The 21,665-nt window shown below is 40.4% G+C and overlaps 1 protein-coding gene across 1 annotated transcript in view; it reads left to right on the plus strand.

Moving 5' to 3' along the window:
* The window catches only part of LOC145996314 (endoribonuclease Dicer-S-like), a 170,402-nt gene that overhangs the window by 21,348 nt on the left and 127,389 nt on the right, over positions 1 to 21,665 (plus strand). The window contains exon 4 of the mRNA XM_083132747.1: positions 18,368 to 18,493. Coding sequence (XP_082988873.1) covers positions 18,368 to 18,493 — 126 coding nt within the window. The remainder of the gene's footprint in view (positions 1 to 18,367; positions 18,494 to 21,665) is intronic.

Raw genomic sequence — 21,665 nt, forward strand, 5'->3', positions numbered from 1 at the left:
CACCAGCAGTCAGTTACTCGGGTTACTGAAAGAACTTCAGGAAACAATGAACTGCGGTGTTTCGAGTCAGTCATCCCCACGTCATCGTCCTAGACCCATAAATTTTATGGAGGCGAACCCAGGCTCAGGCAACTCCGAAAGGGGAGCTCGGTCACGGGGCAATTACAGCAACGGACGCAGGAGAGAATTTGACAACCCTCGCAACCAACCTTCTCGGGGGAGGGAAGGTTTTCAGCGAGGAAGACGGAGCCCAAACCGACAAGTAGGTTGGATGTTTGGCAACGATGGTGACGGCGGTGGATGGAGTGCTCGAGGGGAAGGATCACCCCCAAATTTCCCTAACATAAATGCCATGACTTTTGAAAGTCAGAGTGGGAGGGGGCCTCCCCCTCCTGACAACGAAGCATGACAAGGGGAGAGCACGTTGAGCGGGGGCTTTGCGAGTCAGGTTGAGAGTTGTTTACGTCAACCCGAAGAAAGCGAGCCTCAGGATAGCCAAAGGGATGCCGACTCGTGCGAGACTGCTGAAAAAAATGTATGCTCGGTTTTAAAGGAATTTGTAGAGGAACCCCAGACCTCGAAAAAAGAGACCCCAAGATCGTTGCCTGAAATTAATGTGATTATAGAAGGAAAGTATTATGAGGCAGTCGTGGATACAGGGGCTACACATTCATGCGTTAGCGAGAGTTTGTGGCTGGAGTTATTGAAAATTAACCCACGGTTGCCCTGCCTCACCGTAGGCGGATTGAAAGTTGTTTCGGCATTCGGGACTAAAGCTTCAAAAGTAATCACACAGACGTATCTAAATATGAATTTTGGAGGGACTGGAATAGATGTAAACTGCTTAGTGATAAGAAATTTAGTAAAGCCGATTTTGTTGGGCACTGATTTCATGGAGGATAACCATGCAATCATGAATTATGAGCAGCATTTTTTAAAATTAAGAACTGAGAAGGGGTACACAGAAATAGAATTTTCAACATTTAATGAGCCAGCGGCGTGTCAGGAGTTGCACAATTTCCGAATAGTTTACTCTTGTATGGAGCCTATTTGTCGTTGTGGGGACGAAGTTATGTCAACCATGGGTCCTGTGGGTCCGAATACAGGAAACGTGTGCGGGGCTGAAGGATGTAGCTGCCGGCACGAGAAGGAGCCTGCGTTTTTAGTAGAGGGAGATCAATTTTGTGAAGAAAATCACTCGGTGGTTAGGGAGAAAGGAGGACGAGAATCTGTCGAGAATGTAATGGAGGGAGATGTACACAATGTGAATGTAATTTCAAATGAAGCTTTATACGAGAGGGACTCCGTGAATAAAGATCAGCCGCCAGATTCGTTTAGAAGGTTTGAGAGAGGGACCAATGAATCACAGAGCCACGCGATAGAAGAAACTAGGGCTACCAACACCCAAATTTACGAGAGCGTAGAAAGGGCGCAAGGGTTGAGTCCTGAACAAAAGGGAAAATTAAGAGAGCTGCTTTTCGAATATCGCGAGATATTTGATAACAAACCAGGGTTGGTCCGTGGATACGAGCATGAAATCGACGTAATAGATGATAAAGCTTTCACTCAGAAAGTGTATCCCATTCCTTACCAGTACCGGGAGGATGTAAGCAAACAAATTAAGCAGTGGTTACAGTGGGGGATTATCAAAAGAGCAAAGGCACGATTCGTGAATCCACTTGTTTGCGTGAGAAAACCGGGAGGAAAATCAGTCAGAGTTTGTCTCGATTCCAGGGGTACCAACTTGAGAATACAGCCAGAATACGACTTCCCCCCTTCCATAGTAGAAGTGCTTCAGAGATTTGAAGGAAAGAAATATATTTCTTGCCTTGACCTATCGCAATTTTTTCTCCAAATCGGCCTTAAAGAAGAACACCAGCAATATGTGGGTTTTATGTACGAGGGCATTGTGTACACATTTCAGAGACTCTGCTTTGGGTAGAAGACAGCGTTAGCGAGCGCTATAAGGTGTTTGCGGCAAGTGTTGGATGATGAAACTTGTCATTTCATGGCGGCCTACTGTGACGATATTTCTCTTGCCGATGATGATTTTTCGGACCATTTGCAGCATTTGCAAGTCATTTTTTCCAAACTGAAAGAAGCAGGGTTAACGCTAAAATTAGAAAAGTGCCAGTTTGCGAGGCAGGAAGCTTCGTTGTTGGGATGCAAGGTGTCGTCCGACGGGATAAGGAAGGACCCAGAGAAACTACAGACCGTCAATGATTTTCCCAGGCCAAAGAACGCAAAGCAACTGAAGTCGTTCTTAGCCCACTTGCAGTTTTACAGGATTTTCCAGGTGAATCATTCAGAGCTCACGGTGCCCCTTCTCGAACTCCTTCGCAAGGGAGCGGCGTACGTCTGGTTGCCTAAGCACCAGGAAGCATTCGAGAAGATAAAACGTGCGTATTTGCAGGATGTGATAATCCGTAGCCCTCTCCCTGGAAAGACGCTGTATCTGGAGACAGACGCTTCCGACAAAGCTATCAGTAGTCTGCTGTACCAGTTAGAAGATGGAGGGGATCCTCGGCTGATTGCATGCCACAGCCGCGTCCTCAGCGACTGCGAATCGAGGTACACAATAACGGAGAAGGAGTTATTAGCTATTATTTATGGCATACAGAAAAACACCGTGTATTTACTGGGAAGAAAGTTCACTGTCAGAACGGATCACAAGGCGCTACAATTCTTATTCACATGCAGGTTAACAAACCCACGAATAGCGAGATGGATATTGTTCCTACAGTCGTTCGATTTTGATGTCCGGTACATCAAGGGTGAAGAAAACATGGCGGACTTCTTTTCGCGTTACCCTAGCGGCACAAGGAGCGCTACCGTTTACGAAATAAAGGAGCCGCACGAGGTGATAGCGAACATACACTTCAAGCCATCGCCTGAATTGGTAGAATTCATGCGAGAGTTGCCAAATCGTCAACAAGAGGACCCTGAACTTGGGAGAATAAGAGATGAGATAATGAAATCGGGAGATGGAAAAAGGGCGAGAAAGCTCGAAGATTATGCCTTGAAGGATAGAATATTGTGCAAAAGAGAGCGAGGAACCTTTAAAGTGTGCGTTCCGAAGCAAGTTGCCAAAGAGCTAATCGCATTTTATCACGGTCGGGGCCATTTCGGACAAAAGAAGACACACTGGGCTGTTGCTGAACACTTCACGTGGAAAAAGATGAAGGATCAAATTAAAAGGTTTGTCAACGAGTGCGACCTCTGCTTGAGGACAAAGCACCTTAATTACGAAGTGAAGGGAGCGATGCATCCCGTGATCGCCGACAAACCGGGAGCGGTGATCTCGGTGGACCTGTACGGGCCGCTGCCAAAGGCTAGGTACGGCTTGGAATATTGCCTCGTTATGTGCTGCTTGTTTAGCAAATACATCGCGATATACCCTCTGAGAAAGGCCACCACCAAGGCCGTTTTGGGAAAAGTGAACGAATCTTTGATAATGTGTCCCAACGTCAGAACTATTCTCACAGACAAGGGCAGTCAGTTCACCTCGAGACTGTGGAAAGAAGAGCTTCAGTCGAGAGACATCGAGGCACGCTTTATAAGCGCTAAGCATCCTCAGTCGAACCCCGTCGAGCGATGCATGAGAGAGATCTCACGCTTGTTTAGGCTGTGTATAGATGGGAGCCACAAGAAATGGCCGGAACACATCCCCGATATGGTAAAGTGTTTAAATCTGGCGGTTCATACCTCCACAGGCTTCGCTCCAGTGGAATTGTTTTTCAACAGGAAACCGGACGACGAGATCAAGAAACTTTTTAAATTGCCCTCATTGAATGATGACCCACGCTATGAATGGAAGCTGCTGAGAGCAAAGGAAAACGTAGAAAGAGCGGCCGAGAACCGAAAAAAGCAATATGACAAGGCAAGGCTCACCTATTTCGAGGCAGGAGATATTGTTTTAAGAAAGTCATTTGCGTTCTCGGACGTGCAAAAGGGAATTTGCAAGAAATTTGTGCACCTTTACGTGGGCCCATTCCAAATAAAGAAACGGGTGGCACCAAATGCATATTTGTTGTGGGACTTTCAATGTAACAAAGAGGCTGGAGTGTATAATACATCGAACCTGCGACCTTATGCATCGACAAAGGGACAAGGACAACCTGCTGTTCCGAATACAAAGGGACCCTCGAGAGCGTGAACCCAAGTGGTTGGGGAAGAAAAGGCTCTGGCCTGCAGAAAGGAGGGAGAAAAAGGTCGAAGCTAAAACCCCTCCCCTTTTTTCCTTGCACCCTGTCGGGCGAGGTTTACCAGGCAGGGGTATAAGAATTAATGGAGAAAAGGGAGGCTGTAAATAATAGGAGTAAACATATTTTAGGAATGCAATTATATAATATTTTTTTGGGGTCATTTTAAGAGTGATTATTGCTATTGTGAATGCTTTTAGTGGATTTGTTTATTTTTTATTTTTTGTTTTTTTTGCGTAGCCGGGGGGAAAGAAGGGGCATTACCCCGTTTTAGCCTTTATTTTAAGTTTAAGAAAATAGGTTCAGATAATTATGATACTATTTTCATACTCGTTATCCTAATTATCTGAGGGGGGAGATGTAGTGCCACCCTAAATTTTATTATTATTTTTTATTTTTTTTATTATATAATTTTGGCTTTTCGTTTTTCTTTTATCAGTTAGTTTACCAGTTTTTTTCTCAAAGTCGCACCCAGTCCCTTGCTTGGCATGGCGAAAGGGAGAACCGGGCTCTTTAAGTTACACTGGCTAGGGTGTCCTTTCTTTTTTTTCTTAGTTTTTCTTCCTTTTTGGTATTTGTGTGTTTGTGTGTGTGTGTTAGAGCCACTGTACAAGGCTAAAACCGGCAACATTGGAAGAACACAGGGGAAGTTTGGGCGTCTTTGGGGAAAGACGGGACACAAGGATATAGAGGTGAGAGGAGTGAGGAGCTGTATTACGAAGTGTTGCTAAACTTGGCGTATGTGCATATAGCGATGCACATAGACACGTTACCAAAGTAAGTGAAGTGTGATTGTTGAGCAGCTGACAACACCGTGCAGCTGAAGGAGCGGTGTTTTGTTCCCGTGTAATTTGAACTACTCCCGCGTGTTAATCACAGCATGTCGCCGGAGCATCGGCCACCAAAGTAGGTGAAGTGCGATTTGTGACAGTCCACAGTACAGTGCAGCAAGGAGAGCTGTGTTTTAATTTTGTGTAAATGGAACTACTTCAGTGTGGTTACTGAACAATACATGAAACAGATCACACCATGTGACTGGACGTCAGCCAGCCTGACCTGAAGCCGTGAACAGTCCTCTTTTATCCCCTTCAACAACGAACCACAACCATCCCCTTCAATCTAAAATAGGAGCAGTGTGTGTAAGGAAGTGCATCGCATAAGTGACAATAAAAGGTAAGGGATCCCAACAAACATTTACTTATGGCCATAAGATGCATGAAAGTTATTTATTACTTGTGTTTGTATTTGTATGAGCTATGCCGGGTTAATATACATATTTTCTTAAGATGAATAATAATCTTCCGAACAAATTTCATGCTATTTACATATTGCCCCGCCACATTATATATATATATATATATATATATTCATTCATTGTTTTCTGCCTAATTGGCAGGTTTTTCACTGCAATCTCCAGCTTTCCCTGTTCTCTCTCCCTGTATATAAGGTATGGCTTAGCCAGTACCACTTTGAACTGACATATTTGTACCGATTTCTATTTATAACAGTATTAGAACGTACTGACTTAGTTCAAAATATTCATAAGTTTTAGTACGGTGGACTGTCTGTTTTTAATTCAATTATGGATAATTCGAATTATTTGGAAATTTGAACGGAAGTGTTAAAACCCTTTGAATATTGGAACCAGTGTTGAGAAGTCATATGTAATTTCGAACATTTTTTTGTATAACTCAAAGGCAACTATACAGAGTTTCTGTTTGCTGGTATGCAGCCTCCACCCTCTCCTCAATAACAAGGGATTGTCCACCTCTTTTGTGTCCATTTGTTCATCCTTGAACTCCCACTTGCCAACGATTTGTGAAAGTCTTAACTGCCCTCAGTTGTCAGTTGTGATTAGTCAGGGTATGTTGTTCGCAATGTCCAAGCATGGCACGTATACAAGCTTAACATTATAGAAAAATTGTAGACGTTCTAAGAGAAATGAAAAGAAGTGTGAGGAAGAAAAATTTGCCAAAGGATGAAAAGAAAGACTTGCACATGACATATTTTTTTGTTTTTTCTACCTCTGATAAAGATTCATTTTATTCATGTAATATTGGTGCAAAAGTTAGGATCGTTATGATTTTTTTCATCTAATTCGCTGGTGAATCATTATAATGTTTTCATGTAATAACTAACTAACTAACTAACTCTCTAGCCTTCTTAAACCCGAAAGTTCATGGCTGCAGCAACACAGGCCTTCCATCCGTCCCTATCTTCAGCAAGATCTATATACTCTTTTCCATCCCTACTGATTTCCTTTAGGTCTATTTCAACGTTGTCCCTCCATCTTTGTCTTGGCCTTCCTACAGGTCTCTTACCATCAGGTTTCCCAACAAGAATCCTGTAAACTCCTCGTTCCTCTCCCATTCGTGCCACATGGCCTGCCCACCTAAGTCTTCTTGATTTAATTATTCTAATAATATCTGGACATGAATACAAATTATGTAGTTCTAAATTATATAACCTTCTCCACTCACCTGTCTCCTCATCCCTTTTAGGTCCAAATATTTTCCTAAGGATTTTATTTTCAAATACTCTCAATTTATGTTCCTCTTTCAATGTAAGGGACCAAGTTTCACTCACATCCATATAATACTACAGGCAAAATTACTGTTTTGTATATTTTAACTTTTAGTTTCTTAGATATTAAACGAGAAGACAAAAGTTTATGAAGAGGGAAGTAACATGCATTTCCTGAATTATGCCTGCTTTTTATTTCCTCTTTAATATAATTTTCACTTCTTAATATTACTCCTAAGTACTTGAATTTGGAAACTGGTTCAAACGAGTTGTTATCAATAATTAGATTTTGATTATTACCTAACACTTGGTTTCTGCCTGTAAGCATATATTTAGTTTTCTCTTTGTTAACTTCCAAACCTATCTCTTTAGCAGTTTTGAAAAATAACTTAGCATTATTATTAATTGTATTTATATCATCCCCTAATAAGTCTACATCATCTGCATATGCTAACAACTGAGTCACACCATTTAATTTTAGTCCTTCTTTAGTTTCTTTTACCTTCCTAACAGCATATTCTAGGGCAAAATTAAAGAGCAATGGAGATAATGCATGTCCTTGTTTTAACCCATCATGAATTGTAAATTTGTCAGACACATTAATACCCACACGAATTTTACTTTCTGTTTCACTGGTGCATACTTTTATCATACTAACAAGCTTCTTAGGTATTCCAAACTCGACTAATATATTATATAATTTATCTCTTTTGACCGAATCATATGCTTTTTTGAAATCAATGAATAGCTGATGGACATTTTGATTATATTCCCACTTTTTTCAAGTGTCTGTCTAATGTGAAAGATTTGATCTGTAGTTGATCTGTTACGTTTAAATCCACATTGATAATCACCTATAATTTCATTAGCATATGGGGTTAGTCTTGTTAAAAGAATGTTAGATAATATTTTATATGTTGTTGAGAGTAGAGAAATTCCACGGTAATTATTGCAGTTCAACTTTTTATCACCTTTTTTAAACACAGGAACAATTATGGATTATTTCCACTGTTGAGGGATTTCTTCTTTATTCCATAATTAAATTAAATTAAATTAATTAAACAAATTAATTTATGAATTTGACATATTAACGAATTTCCACCATGTTTAATTAACTCAGGTGGTATTAAATCAATGCCAGGTGCTTTGTTATTCTTTAGCCTTTTATTAGCATCTTTAACTTCAGTCAAGTTAGGTTCTGGAACTAAAGGTTCTGCTGTGTGCACTTCATTTACTTCTGATTTATCTCCTACATGAACATTTAAAAGGTCATTAAAGTAGTTCTTCCATCTATTTAAAATATCGTTTGGGCCAGCCAAAAAATTGCAGTTTTTATCTTTTATCAAGTTTATTTTAGGTTGCCACCCCCTTTCTAAATTCATTTACACCTTTATATAAATCTCTGATATTTTTATTTTTGCTGCTTGTTTCAATTTCGTTAATTCAAGTAACCTCTTTTTTTTACTTCTAAACGTGCGGTTAACTTCTCGCTTTATTCTATTATAAATGCTTAAATTTGTATCATCAGAGTTATTTAACCACCTAAGTCTAGCCTGATTTCTTATTTCTATTATTTTATGACATTCATTATCAAACCATGGCTTACGTTTTCTTGGTTTATGGTATCCTATACTTTCTTTAGGTGCTGATTCTATTGCATTACGTATGTGCTCCCAATTCTTATTAAATTCTTTGAGGTTGCAAAAGTAATCAATCTTATACCATTATCATTACTTAATTCAAGAAGACTTTTTTTTACCAATCGTGGGTGTAAATGTCTCTTCTTTGCCAATCTGTGCATTACAGTCACCTAACAGAATTGTCATATCTTACTGAGAAAATTTATCAAAGACCTGTTCTAACTCTGCATAAAAATCATCTTTAGTATTATCATCTTTATCTTCCGTTGGTGCATGTATGTTTATTAAAATAATTTTACACCACCTACCCTGTAAAACTGCATATGATATCCTATGATTAATAAATTGTACTGTTTTAAGAGCCGAGATAATTCTATTATTTATGAAAAAGCCTGTTCCAAAATTATGATTTTCAGTACCACCATAGAAAAAAGTATAATTTTTAGTTTTACAATTCTCTTCTCCTGGCCACCAAACTTCCTGGACAGCTACTACATCTAATTTATACTTGACTATCTCATTAACTGTACACTGAAATGCCCCAGGCCGGTAAAGGCTCAGAACATTCCAGGTGCCGAATTTAATATCCTTATTCCTAACGTAGATCATATCCTTAATCCAGGGACCTCCCAAAGTAGTCCCCGCCCGGAGATCCAAATGGGGGACTATTTTACCTCCGGAATATTTTACCTTGGGAACATCCATGGCCTCATATTGCTGTTTCTTGACATGTATTTTTACAGTGCAGAGTTGTCAGCTCTACGCCTAACCCCCATTATGAATGAGGACCGCACCTGTCGTTGGTCAGCGGATCCCTCGGATCTAGCTGGGAGGATCACATTGTAGTCCACCAGCCATACATCACTTCTGCTGATTGTGGGACGCTCATAGAACCATGACAGGACAGCTCTGTAAATCCCAACAGAGCAAAATGTTTACCATTTCACTCTGTTGGTTGACTAACTGCAGTGAACGAGTCACTGGTTGATGAGGTCGTCACATCCCTACGCCTATGTTTTCATGTAATACTGGTGCAATATAAAGGTTCATTATTCATGTTGAATAATTTCCAGGCTATTTAGTCTTCATGAAAGTGTTCATGTACAAGTGTTGTACAGGGAAACCTGGAAATCATCAAAAAGTCAGGGAATTTATTTTTTCTGGAAAAGTCATGGAAATGTCAGGAAAATTTACCGTGTTTCTTGGAAAAAAATCAATTTTTTGTAGTAGTATTTTTGAACAAGCTAAAGAAATTTACAAGCAAAAAATTTAAAATTTATTGTGTGCAAACTGTAATTCAATATGATATACTGAATATTACCCGTAGTTACAGTAGAAATTGTAAATACTGTAGGAAAAATCATGTTTTGAACTATTCGTAGCATATCCTGTTTGTGTAGAAATCTACTACAGTAAGTGGCTGTTGGAATTTTCCACCCTTTTTTTTTTTTCAATTTTAGGGCTCTAATCGGTACATGTTAGGATTAATACAGTTGGTATTACCAAATTTTGCCACAATTATGTATAACTTATGCTATAGTTCTTATGATATTCCATAAAATAATTTAGTTAACCATAAGTCAATATGCACCAAGTATTATGAAACAGCCTCCCTTATACCCCTTTTTATTCAATTCCAGTCAATTTATATTCAGTTTCCCTTGTTATAACTTTTATGTATGAAGTGAATAATCTAAAAACTTGGTTAATTGGTATTCTAAATGTGCTCTTAGCTATAATATTTTATTTTAATTTTTATTTTATTTATTTCTTGTTTTGGATGGCAAATTTAAGATGCCATCCTTTTCTTCCACTTAACCATCTGTACTTTACATTTTACAAATTGATTTAAATATCTAACAGTTTGCAAAATATATAAAAACATCAAAATATCAAAGAAAAGAAAGGAAAAAAACACAAAAAGAAAAGCACATACACTGTAAGAAAAGTAAAAAAAAAATTACTATGTGTTTCCGGGATCCAGAATCGGGAAAAAAATTCCCATCCCGATCCCGACTTCAGGAAATGCCTTCCCAACTATTCAGGCTCCTGACCAGTTGGGAAATAACAAATGGTCATTTTACAAAGTCGTTTATTCTTGACGTTTTGTGCCTTGTAAGTGTCTGGAGATTATCGGAAATTGTTAGTTTTTATTCCGGAAATGCAAAAACAATCACGTAAGGTAAATATGACTTGTAGAATTCGAGATTTCCAGAGATTTGAGAAATTTCGAATGTTTCCAATCCTGAAAATTTCCTGACTTTCTCAGGATATTGCAAATTTTTCCCATCCTGAATTTAAAAAAATTTCCATCCCGACAAAAAAAATTCTGCCCACACCCTTAAAAAATACACGTAAAGCATGAACACACACGTAGAAAACACACACGTAGAAAAAATACTCAAAAATGCTGAAAAATCAGTCAGTGTTGGTCCTACAAATTTACATCAAGAAAGATTTCATTTTCATTACTGGTAGGTTGAATCCAGAACATGATTTTTTAAATTATGATTTCAATTGGCTGAAAGAAAAAGTTTCTTATGCCATTAGGGAGGTCGTTCCATGCCCTGGTAGCAGTGACTCAGGAGGAATTCCCGTAAAACGCTGTCTTGGAGGGGATGGTCAGCAGAGAGTTGTCTCGTGAACAGGTGGCAATGGTGTGTGCTGCGCTTAGGGGTTGAAATCGTGAAAGTAGGTAAAGGGGTTCTCTTGAATGCACTATTTTGTAGAGAAATGTAAGACCGTGCAAGTGGTGGCGTGTGGAAAGGTGGAACCAGTCTAGGTCTTTGAAAGCTGGATTAAGGTGCTCAAAATATTTGATGTTATAAATAAAACGCACACATGCATTTTGTATTCGCTGTAGACGTCTTCCTAGTTCACCATTGAGGTCAACATACATCAAGTCACAGTAGTCTATTTGCGACAAAGCTAGTGATTCTAAGAGTGTTTTTTTTCTCTCTTGAGGTAGAAGGTTTTTAAGGTGGTACAGTGAGTGTAATTCTGCGTAAGATTTTTTTGCATATGGCCTTCGCATGGTCACTCCAGGTGAGATTTTTGTCTACAACAATTCACAGGTCTTTGACCAGAAGCAATAGGCAAAATTGGTTTTCCATCTACAAGAATGTCAGGGATGGAGGACTTCTCTGTCGTGGATTTGAGCTGCCATGAGCCAATTAAAATACATTTTGTTTTCTCAGCATTTACTCATAGTCCGTTTGCCTGAGACCACTTGCAGACGTTAATAATATCAGCGTTTAGAGCTTTGATGGCCATATTGATGTTTATTTTAGGGGACGATAAGTAACATGGGATGTCATCAGCATACAGATGGTAATTTGTTGATTATGTACATGGAGAACAGTAGCGGAGACAAAACGCTTCCTTGGGGGTACACCGCAATTCATCAGCAGCCACGACTACTTATAGTTAGAAATGAATGTGCATTGCTGTCTAGCTGCTACTTATAGTTAGAAATGAATGTGCATTGCTGTCTAGCTGCTACTTATAGTTAGAAATGAATGTGCATGCTGTCTAGCTGCTAAGAATGATCGAGTCCAGTCAACAGCGGGTTGGGAAGAGTTGAAATAAAATGACAATTTTGACACCAGGATATCATGGTCGGTGGTTTCGAAGGCTTTGCTGTATTTGAGGAGAACTAGCATTGCCGGATATCTTATCCATCGCCAACCTTACAACATCCACCACTTTGAGTGCTTGTGTTGCGGGCAGAAACTGGACTGGAAGGGGTTTAACATATTTTTTGATTGTACATAATTAAAAACTTGCTCGTGCACGATATGTTCAAATACTTTTGACAGAGTGGGGAGAATACTGATCGGTCGAAAATCTTGAGCGCTTACTGGGTTGGTGATTTTAGCCAGGGGGTGTATGTGAGCGAGTTTCCAAATGATTGGGAATGTGCCAGGGTACAGGGATGTGTTAAAAACGTCTGCAATTGCATATGAGATGTGGGAAGCGATACATTTTAACTTGCTTATAGAAATTTCATCTACTCCGGTTGCATTGGATTTGATTTTATTAATTGTAGTTTGGACCTTATCATGCGTTATATACAGTGGAACCCTGATATTACGTTTCCACATTTTACATTTTCCCGCTTAATACTTTCATCCAGTCGGGTCCGGCAAAAGGCCATGTTAAGTAATAGGACGTTCACCTCGATTTTACATTCACTCTAACTCCCGTTTCCTGCTTTATACGATTTCTGAACCGTAAAGATATCTTAAATTTGGCAGAAACCTGTTCTGTTGACTAAGCAACTTCTCCCTCCCCTCCCCTTTTCTTGCTCTTGCAGCTGTTCATTCACCATGCAACCTTGAACTTCCAGATGTTGGGCTTTTGTGCGAAAGGAGGGAGCGAAGAGGCATGGTCAGTGAAAGGTGAGCAGGGGGAGGGAGGCAGGGTACAATTTGCATTTGGCATACCTCCCTTGAGGGACAGGAAGGGAAAACTGCACTTCTTGCATTCCCCATGATGATGAAATGGGCCGATCCTTCTGCCCCAGGTTCAAACAAAAAGTGCACTGTTGCCAAACCGATTCTCTCTAAATGCTGCCTTCCCTAGAGTTTGGACACAATATGTGTAACAGGTGTCTTTGATCGCCCTTCTCCTCCACAAAAACGCAAGTGGAAAATTGACAATGAGACTCAGATCACCATTCTCTTCTTTGCCCACACATTTACTGAATCCTTCCTAGTTGACGGGAATGAAAAGAAGGGACTTGTTTTTAAAACCTTTTCCTTTCTTGTTTGTAACGTTGAAAATGGAAAAAAATTAAGGATTTGCCATACTGGATGACAACTGTTTTCTTCAATGGAATTCGTTAAGGAAATATGATTGGATGTACAAGAGTTCTGTTATTTTTAATCTGAAGTCTTTTCACGATTGCTATATCATTTGGTTATCAGAAAGAAGCTGAAAACGCAGAAGCTAAAGTGATCATTTTTTTTCTATGGGCAGTTAGGGTGATATTTTACTCACTGACTGAAAAATATTTGTGTCAAATCTTTTGTGTGGGGGGGAGGGGTGAAGTTGGGATAAATAATTCTTCTATATGGGGCAGAGAATGTTTTCTCTATCCATATTGCGTGACTCGTATGTTGTAAAGTGATGGGGCCCGGAAAAATGAGTTAATAAATTATGCGTGCGGCAATATTTTCTGAGAGCAGCCAAATTTAGTGCATATCTAAATGTCATTAAAATGCGTATTTGGGCCAAAAGAACAAGGGGCTGCCCAAGCATGGTGCTGATCACATCACTTACAAATTGGCAAAAAAAAAAAAAAAAAAAAAAAAAAATCTTTCTATTTCCTATTTCCCCTAGTTTCTCTTCTCCTTTCCTTTATCTCTCTCTCTCGTGGCGGCGATTAGGGGGGTGCTTCACAAAAGAAGAGAGGAGGCGTCTCCTCACTACGACCCCGATGCCCTGTGGGTGTGGGTGTGGGGGGGGGGTTAATTATTTCATCTCCCTCTCTTCCCTCTCTCTCTTCTCTCTTTTTTTGGAAGGGGGCAAGGATGACCCCGATGCCCTTCGGTGGAGAGAGAGAGAGAGAGAGAGAGTAATATCGGGGTCGTAGTGAGGAAGAGGAAGAAAGACTACTTCTTTCCTTCTCGCCTCTCTCCGACCTACTCTTCCCTCTCTCTCTCTCTCTCCTCTTTCTTTTGCGGCATCGGGGTCGGAAAGAAGAAAGAAAAAAAAAAGTGGGGTTAAAGCAGTCGGAGCATGGTGCTGAACACACCATCTCCCACACCCCCTACCTACCCCTACCTTTGCACGGTATCATCACTAGTTGTGTTGGGTGATATATTGTGACATTGAAAAAATATCGTCCATTCAATATCAACTCATAGACGATGTATCATCACAATATTTTGGCGATATCTCGTCATGATATTTTAGCAATATATATCATGCTGCGATATATCGTCACGATATTTGTTGTGGTGGTATATACCATGTCGGCAATATATATAGTGTTGGAGATATATCGTCACGATATTTTAGCGATATATATCATGTCAGCGATATATCGTCACTATATTTGGCAATATATATATCATGGAGACAATATATCGCCAATATCACGATATGGAAAAAAATATAGTATCGTATCATCTGTGACGATATTTTCTTGATATATTGCGATATCAAATTTCCGATATTGTCCATCCCCAATCACTAGCCTTGTAATTACTGAAAAGTTCCAAGTATTTCTGCTCGCGTGGAAGTGAGCACCCTTACACGAGACATCTTAACCAATTAACATAAAGGTTAAAATACTTTTCTCTGGCATCTAAAATTACGCAGATGCTCTTCAGCCTGAATATGCGCATTCAACGAACATAGCTTAGTGCAAGTGAAAAAAAAAAGACGCCCATCTTCCTCCAGATGAGCTCATTACTCGGGCACTATGCAGAGCTATGCAGTAATTGAAGGATTCAGCCTCTTTCTCATTCTTTAATGCGCTGCATCGGAAATCTTGCTCATATGTCTGAAGCATTGACACAACAACATGGGAGAGCTTCAAGCAATGATCCTTCTCACCTCCCTTCTTTCTTTCTGGAAATTGGCCGGGAATAAGCACACTTCTGATAACAGTTGTTCAGTGCCGCTCCACCACATGTTGTTGTCCCCATTCTCCTTCCTCCCATTACAAACCAACCGGTGGGAGGGATGTATGCGAGCAGCAGGCAGCTGGCAACAGGCACCAATGTTTTGTCTCAAGGGTCCAGAGCTATAACTCATTCACTCGGCATTGTTTTGAATCTTGCCTGGGAAGGTTGTTTTGCTTTGACGATAGGAAACCGGAAACACCACGAGCACCAGATACAAAGCGAGGAGTTAAAAAAAAACCTATTTTTTTCCTTCTTGTTCTTCCATCTGATAAACACCTTGAACAAACAGAGCAGTGCAGGAAGGAAATGTACATGATGCTAAGAATAATATAATCGCCGCTTTTCTTGGGAGCTTTTGTTCGGAACCATTCAGGTGCTGATAATAAAGCAGGCAATATTAAACGTTGACGGTACAGCACCTTGAATAACGTAGTGTGGAAAACGACCCAAGAAATTGGTTCCCGAGAAGATGACAACATAGATGGCAGTGTGATCAGCACAGCTGCTAATTTTCTTATGAAAGTAATGCGGCTTAGTAAGTTTTTGGAATATATTGTGTAGATATGTTTGTGTTGAAAGGCGGTACGTGAATTGATGGAAACAGTTATATTTGGGGAGTGATTTGCAGCCACGAAATGGTATTAATTTGGAAAGAAAAGTAAAATAAAATTAATAAATAAATATCATGCGTAACACAAGAAGAAACATCGCAAAGTGATTCCGGACATAGGTATTGGATTGTGTACTAGAGTTTATTTTTCTATGTTATTAGAATATAAATAGTATCCTGAGAGATATTTCATACAGAGACGACAAACCACAAGTGTCGCTTGGAAACAAGCCTTTGGTAATCAATGCAGCCTTTCGAACCATAGGGACACAAGGTCTGACTGCACCGTTTCCTTAAGGAGCTTTTAGATCAAATCGATATGCAACAAACGATAAGGGGATTTCACACCAAAGCGACACAGGTCCTTCTGTCCAAGGCAACTTTCGTACCGGAGCAACATGCGACACATGTCACTTGGAAACGAGACAATCTAAGAGGAACATTTCACATCGTACCGGCTTGGCGGGCAGCACAAGCTAGCATTCGGTTGGTGAAATCCTCAAACGATAAGTTTCGCATGCTGCCTTGGTGCGCAAGCTTCCTAAAGCAAGACACTCATTGCATCGCACATGTGCGAACAACAAACCATGGCAACACATTGCAAGCTATTCAGGAAAAGGGTCCAGTATGACCGACATGCAAGCGACACGTGTGGCTTATCGTGTCGCCTAGATCTGTTGTTGTAACATGTGGTTTAACGTGTTGCCTAGATCTGCTGTTCACATAATTAGCAGCAAACGCTTGCTAATAGACTGAAGGCACAAACCATGTCGCTTGTCACTTAGTCGGGAACTCTCCCTGTGGCTCGTCGCTTTGGTCTGAGCACCCTTCCTTTAAGGAGCTTTCAGACTGAAGTAACAAGTAGCACGTGAATATGGCATATGATGTGTCGTTTGCTGTTTGGACCCTCATGCGCAATCAATGCTATTTTACAGTCTGGAAGTGTCTATGTCACTAGCATTGGCGTGACCAAAGGAGGCGGGAGAGGGGGTTGGTTGGGATCATAACGCCCCCCCCCCCCCCTTTGGCCAGTAGTCCTAAAAAAAGGAACGTCAAAGGCAAGAAAATAGGGTAAAATGAGGGTAGATTAATTAAAAAAAGTGTAGGGAATCCTTCCCTTCTGAAAATTCTGGACATGCCACTGGTCACTAGTCACATCAGTTTGAACATCCCGTGTCGCTTGTCCCATTGGTCTGAAAATTTCCTTACACTCATGTCGATGGCACTAAGGAAGTTTTGTGGGTTTGCTGTTGTCATTTCATGTAATCATCATTATCATCATCGCCACAATTAGTTTCAAGTGGAAGAAAGGAGACAAAAATACAAACGCTTCAGTGTGTATATCTTCAAAACAAATGATGATGATGATAATAATAATGAACCTAATTCATACACAAAAATTCAGTTACCAAGAGCATTTCACTTGTATATTTTGTCCCGTATTAGTAATGAAAGTAACGATAACAGGACATGGTCGACTGTCTAGAATGTTCGTTAATATATTCGCAACCACTGAACCAAAAATCATAGCAATTATCACATTCACAGAAATGCTTCATGTAAAAGCACCTGACGTTGCAGCGAAAACTCCATTTACTTCCATTATAAGCAGACGAATGCCATGCAGCTCTAACGGTACCATATTCGAGTGGAACCAGCCAGAGAGCCCAGAACAGTGCCGTTTTCCACACTACTTTGTTCAAGGTGCTGTAGTTGACGGGAAAACAAAAAAAAGGAAACATGTTATTTAGGGAGAAACTATTGGTGGAAGGGGTGTTTGCTTCCGCAAGACTTCTAAATCCAATAATAAATCTTCAATTAACATGGATGTAAATAACAATCTGTGGCATGCCCAATGAGGGGTGATGGGGGCCATAAGCCCCTCCCTCTGCCCAGTATTTCTACAAAAAAAGAAAGGATGTCAAAAGGCAGGAAAAGATGGCAAAGTGAGGACTGACCACTATAAAAAGTATACGTAACCCCATTCCCCCTTTTAAAAATCCTGCGCTCGTCACTGATAATTTATTGCGACGTCTAAAAATGCATAAGTTTGACAAAGCTTGTTTTGTTCACTTCATGCTGGTGGGCTGATCGGGACTGGATGCACATGCAGCTGAAAATGGAATCTGAACCATTCTGTACGTCTTCAAGACACTTTGGTTACAGTATATAAAGATGCTTGGCATCCAGCTATAAATGATCCCCCCTACCTCCAATTACCCGAGACTGCTAAAAATAGCAAATAATCACCAGTTTACAGAGTAAACGGAGATCTCACATGGTGAGATGCATAAACTGAACCTAATAGGCGGCAGTTAGAAGCAGTGATCCACCGTCCCTACCCTCGAAAGTGGTTCTTGTTACCCGTCACTGACTTTCCCAGCACGTCTTGCTTTTGTCCTTAGAAATTCATTATCATACTTCTTTCCTATTGTTAAATAATTTTTGATACAATATACCCCCTAAAAAGTCGATTGTCTAGTCATTCCTTACTGACACTTGAGTTTCATCCCTCCCTTATGCTTTCCCGCTTTTTACGTTTCCCCTGAAAAATGTAAAATCGGGGTTTGACTGTATATGGAATATAGTGACCTTACACACATGTTTAAATACATTGCTCTATTGGCTTTAGTCTGTAAAATTTTAAGGTCTTTATCTAGAAAACCTTTTTTTTACCAAATTGCAGACACCCTGTAGATGACATATGAACAAGGATTTGCCGAATGCAATTTCAAGTGCAACACTGTTCTCTTCTAGATTCTAGTTATGACTGCCCAGATTCTACTTGACATGCTGCATCACTGCTTCATCCAGCTGGACCAGATCAATTTGATAATCTTAGATGAGTGTCATAGGGCTGTGAAGGAATCTCCAATGAGACAGGTGAGCGAACATATGTGGTGATTTTAGTTTATGTAATGTGTATAGATATCAGTTCTGCACCATGGCCATATGGTCTAAGGCATTAGTTTTGGGCTTCAGCTACAGGATGCACGAGTCTCCGGAGGGAAGTGTAACAACATTTCTCCTGAGATTTCAGCCTGTGTGTGGGACTGATGGCCACCCACCATCGTGACGAAATTGGGGAGCTTCAAATGAGTAGCTTAACTTGGTCTTGGAAACCTACAACGAGGACTGGATGTCCATCGTGCTGACCACACATCACCCCGTAACTGGTTGGATGACCTCCTCCTTGGGAGAATGAGGCTGTGAGCTGGTAGGCAGCAGGCCTTCAATGTGCTCTTGCACCATGGGTTATAATATGCATATAGAAAGCAAAATAGGAAAAAGGAAACACTCATTTCCTTTGGGGAACCTGCCACACCTCAAACCTTATCTACATCCTCTACAACATCTGTGGTGACTTTTACCTGGGGGCAACATCAACTGCTCTCAATCTCAGAATCAATAACCACCGCTCCTCCACCCATAACATCCCTTTCAACAACTGCAATCATCCATTTATCTATCTATCTCCCCCCCCCCTCCCCTTTCCAGTGCTGAAGTCCGCTTCTGCTGGGTCCTCGCTCATATAGGCATCCAAGGGATTGAAGCAGCCAAGTCTGCTGAGCAGAGAGTGACCTTCACCTTCTGCCAGCTAGGAATCTGCAGAATGTTTTCATTGTTCCGTTCTTCACACGTGGCAGGCAGAGTGGGATGAGGTACAGGTAACAAGCTTCGCGCTATCAAGCCCACCACTGATGTTTGGCGTTCCTCGTCCTGTCCCTCCTTCCAAGAGGAAATCATCTTAACACGGCTCTGAATTGGACATCCTTTGCTACAAGAGGTGGACCCTCTGCTGTGCCGTACCTGTAACATTGTTTTAAGTGTTAGGCACATTCTTCTCAAATGTACCGATTTTAATTACCATATTGGCCCGAATATAAGCCACCCCCACATATAAGCCACACACTAAAATTTGAAGGAGCAAAAAGAAAAAAAGATTATACCCGAATATAAACCGAGGGAAGAGAAGAAAATACCGGTAACCATTTACCGGCAGATTCAGGGAAATATAATTAGGTAGATGCATATTTTATTTTATCGTAAATACGAGGGTCACTATTTATATTTTGAGCCTAACAATGAAAAAACAGGAATTTGGCATTGAAAACTGCTTTATTGATTTTTGAAGTATTCTCCTTTATGGTCAATACACTTTTGCATTCGTTCGAACCATTTGTCAAAGCAGTTTTTCCAATCTTCTTGAGATACCTCCATAATATGGTTTTTGAACGCAACGGCGTCTTCCGCCGACGAAAATCGTTGTCCACGCAATTTATTCTTGACATTCGGGAACAAGAAGAAGTCATTGGGTGCCAAATCAGGACTGTATGGCAGATGACCCATCAATTCGATTTTTTGGCTGTTCATAAAGTCGGTTGTTAGACGAGATGTGTGACAGCTGGCATTGTCTTGATGAAGAATGATCCGACGGCGTTTGTTTGTTTTCCGTATTTGACTGAAGACCTCTGGCAAACAAATTGTTGTGTACCATTCAGAGTTGACCGTTCTACGTTCCTCTAAAGGCACAGTTGCCACATGACCAGTTTTCCCGAAAAAACGGGCGACCATTTGTTTGGATGTGCTTCGAGTGTGAACAACTTTTGTTGGATTGGGTTCATCTTGAAACACCCATACAGTCGACTGCTGTTTACGTTCCAGCTCATATGCATATATCCATGATTCGTCACCTGTTACAATCTTATATACGTATTTTGAAGCACCACGATTGTATTTATTGAGCATTTGTTTGCACCAATTGACGCGAGCGTCTTTTTCAGTTTTTGTCAAATTGTGTGGGATCCAACGAGAACATACCTTTCTCACAGCTAAATGATCATGTAATATTTTATATATGCTGGTGGAACTAATGCCTATGATTGCCTCAATCTCACAGTATGTCACATGATTGTCTTGCAGTATTAGGTTTTGCACAGCATCAATGTTGTCTTGAACAACAACTGATTTTGGACGACCTTTGCGAATCTCGTCGGTGAGCGAATGGCGGCCACGATTAAATTTGTTATACCAGCGTTTCACAGTGGCAAAGGAAGGGGCTTCATCACCAAATGTGGATGTAAGTTGATCGATACACTCTTGTCTTGATAATCCACGTCGAAAATCGTAAAAAATCATCGCACGAAAATGTTCACGAGTTAATTCCATTTTATTGTTGTCTCGCAATCTCCAAGGCAACATAAACAACACAAATGAAGCTATTGACAAAACATTTGAAGTACCTTATGGTCATTAACGCCAGACGATTCCGTGCAAACGTCAAATCGCGCCTAACTTCAGTCAGTGTTGCCAAGGCTCAAAATATAAATAGTGACCCTCGTACAGTACATACAAAATACCGTATCATTATTGAAAAATTAAGGTTACAATTGTGTGCTATAACTACTTCAAAGGTAGCTTTCTTTTAACTACCTTCACAGTACTTATTAGTACTTATTATTACTTCACTTCCGACAATGCTATTGTTGCATTATCGTTAGTTCAAAATGAGAAATCATCACATTTTTAACAGCATATGATTTGACGAAATGTCATAATTTTTTTAGTGTCGCGAATATAAGACACATCCTAATTTTTCACAATTGAAGTTTGGATATATTATATTCGGGCCAGTACGGTACCGCAAATAGGTTTTTTAATCTTCCCAAGGATTTGCCTGCTGTTACCAGGTGTATAAGCTTAAATCTGCTGTTTGCTCATAGATGGCGTTAGTGAGCGTATGAAGCTACCATGAGCACGCCATACCTGGTGTTTTTATGAGTTGGACATCTGCCAACACAAATCAGTGCACATCGTTAGCAGGTGCAGACAACAACAGACAGTGTTCCTGTGGTAAGCATGTCTAGTTTTGTGCCAGAAAAAGAGCATATGCGGGAAGCTCTGCTTTTCTGCTTCCATTTGAAGAAATCGGCTGCCGAATCGCATCGAATGCTTGTGGAGGCCTATGGTGACAGTGCTGTATCGGAAACAACGTGCAGGGATTGGTTTCGTCGGTTCAAAGACGGCAATTTTGACCTGAGCGACAAGAAGCGTG

This window comes from Lepisma saccharinum, chromosome 12 (genome assembly GCF_977018435.1).
Source record: "Lepisma saccharinum chromosome 12, izLepSacc3.1, whole genome shotgun sequence".
NCBI lineage: Eukaryota > Metazoa > Arthropoda > Insecta > Zygentoma > Lepismatidae > Lepisma > Lepisma saccharinum.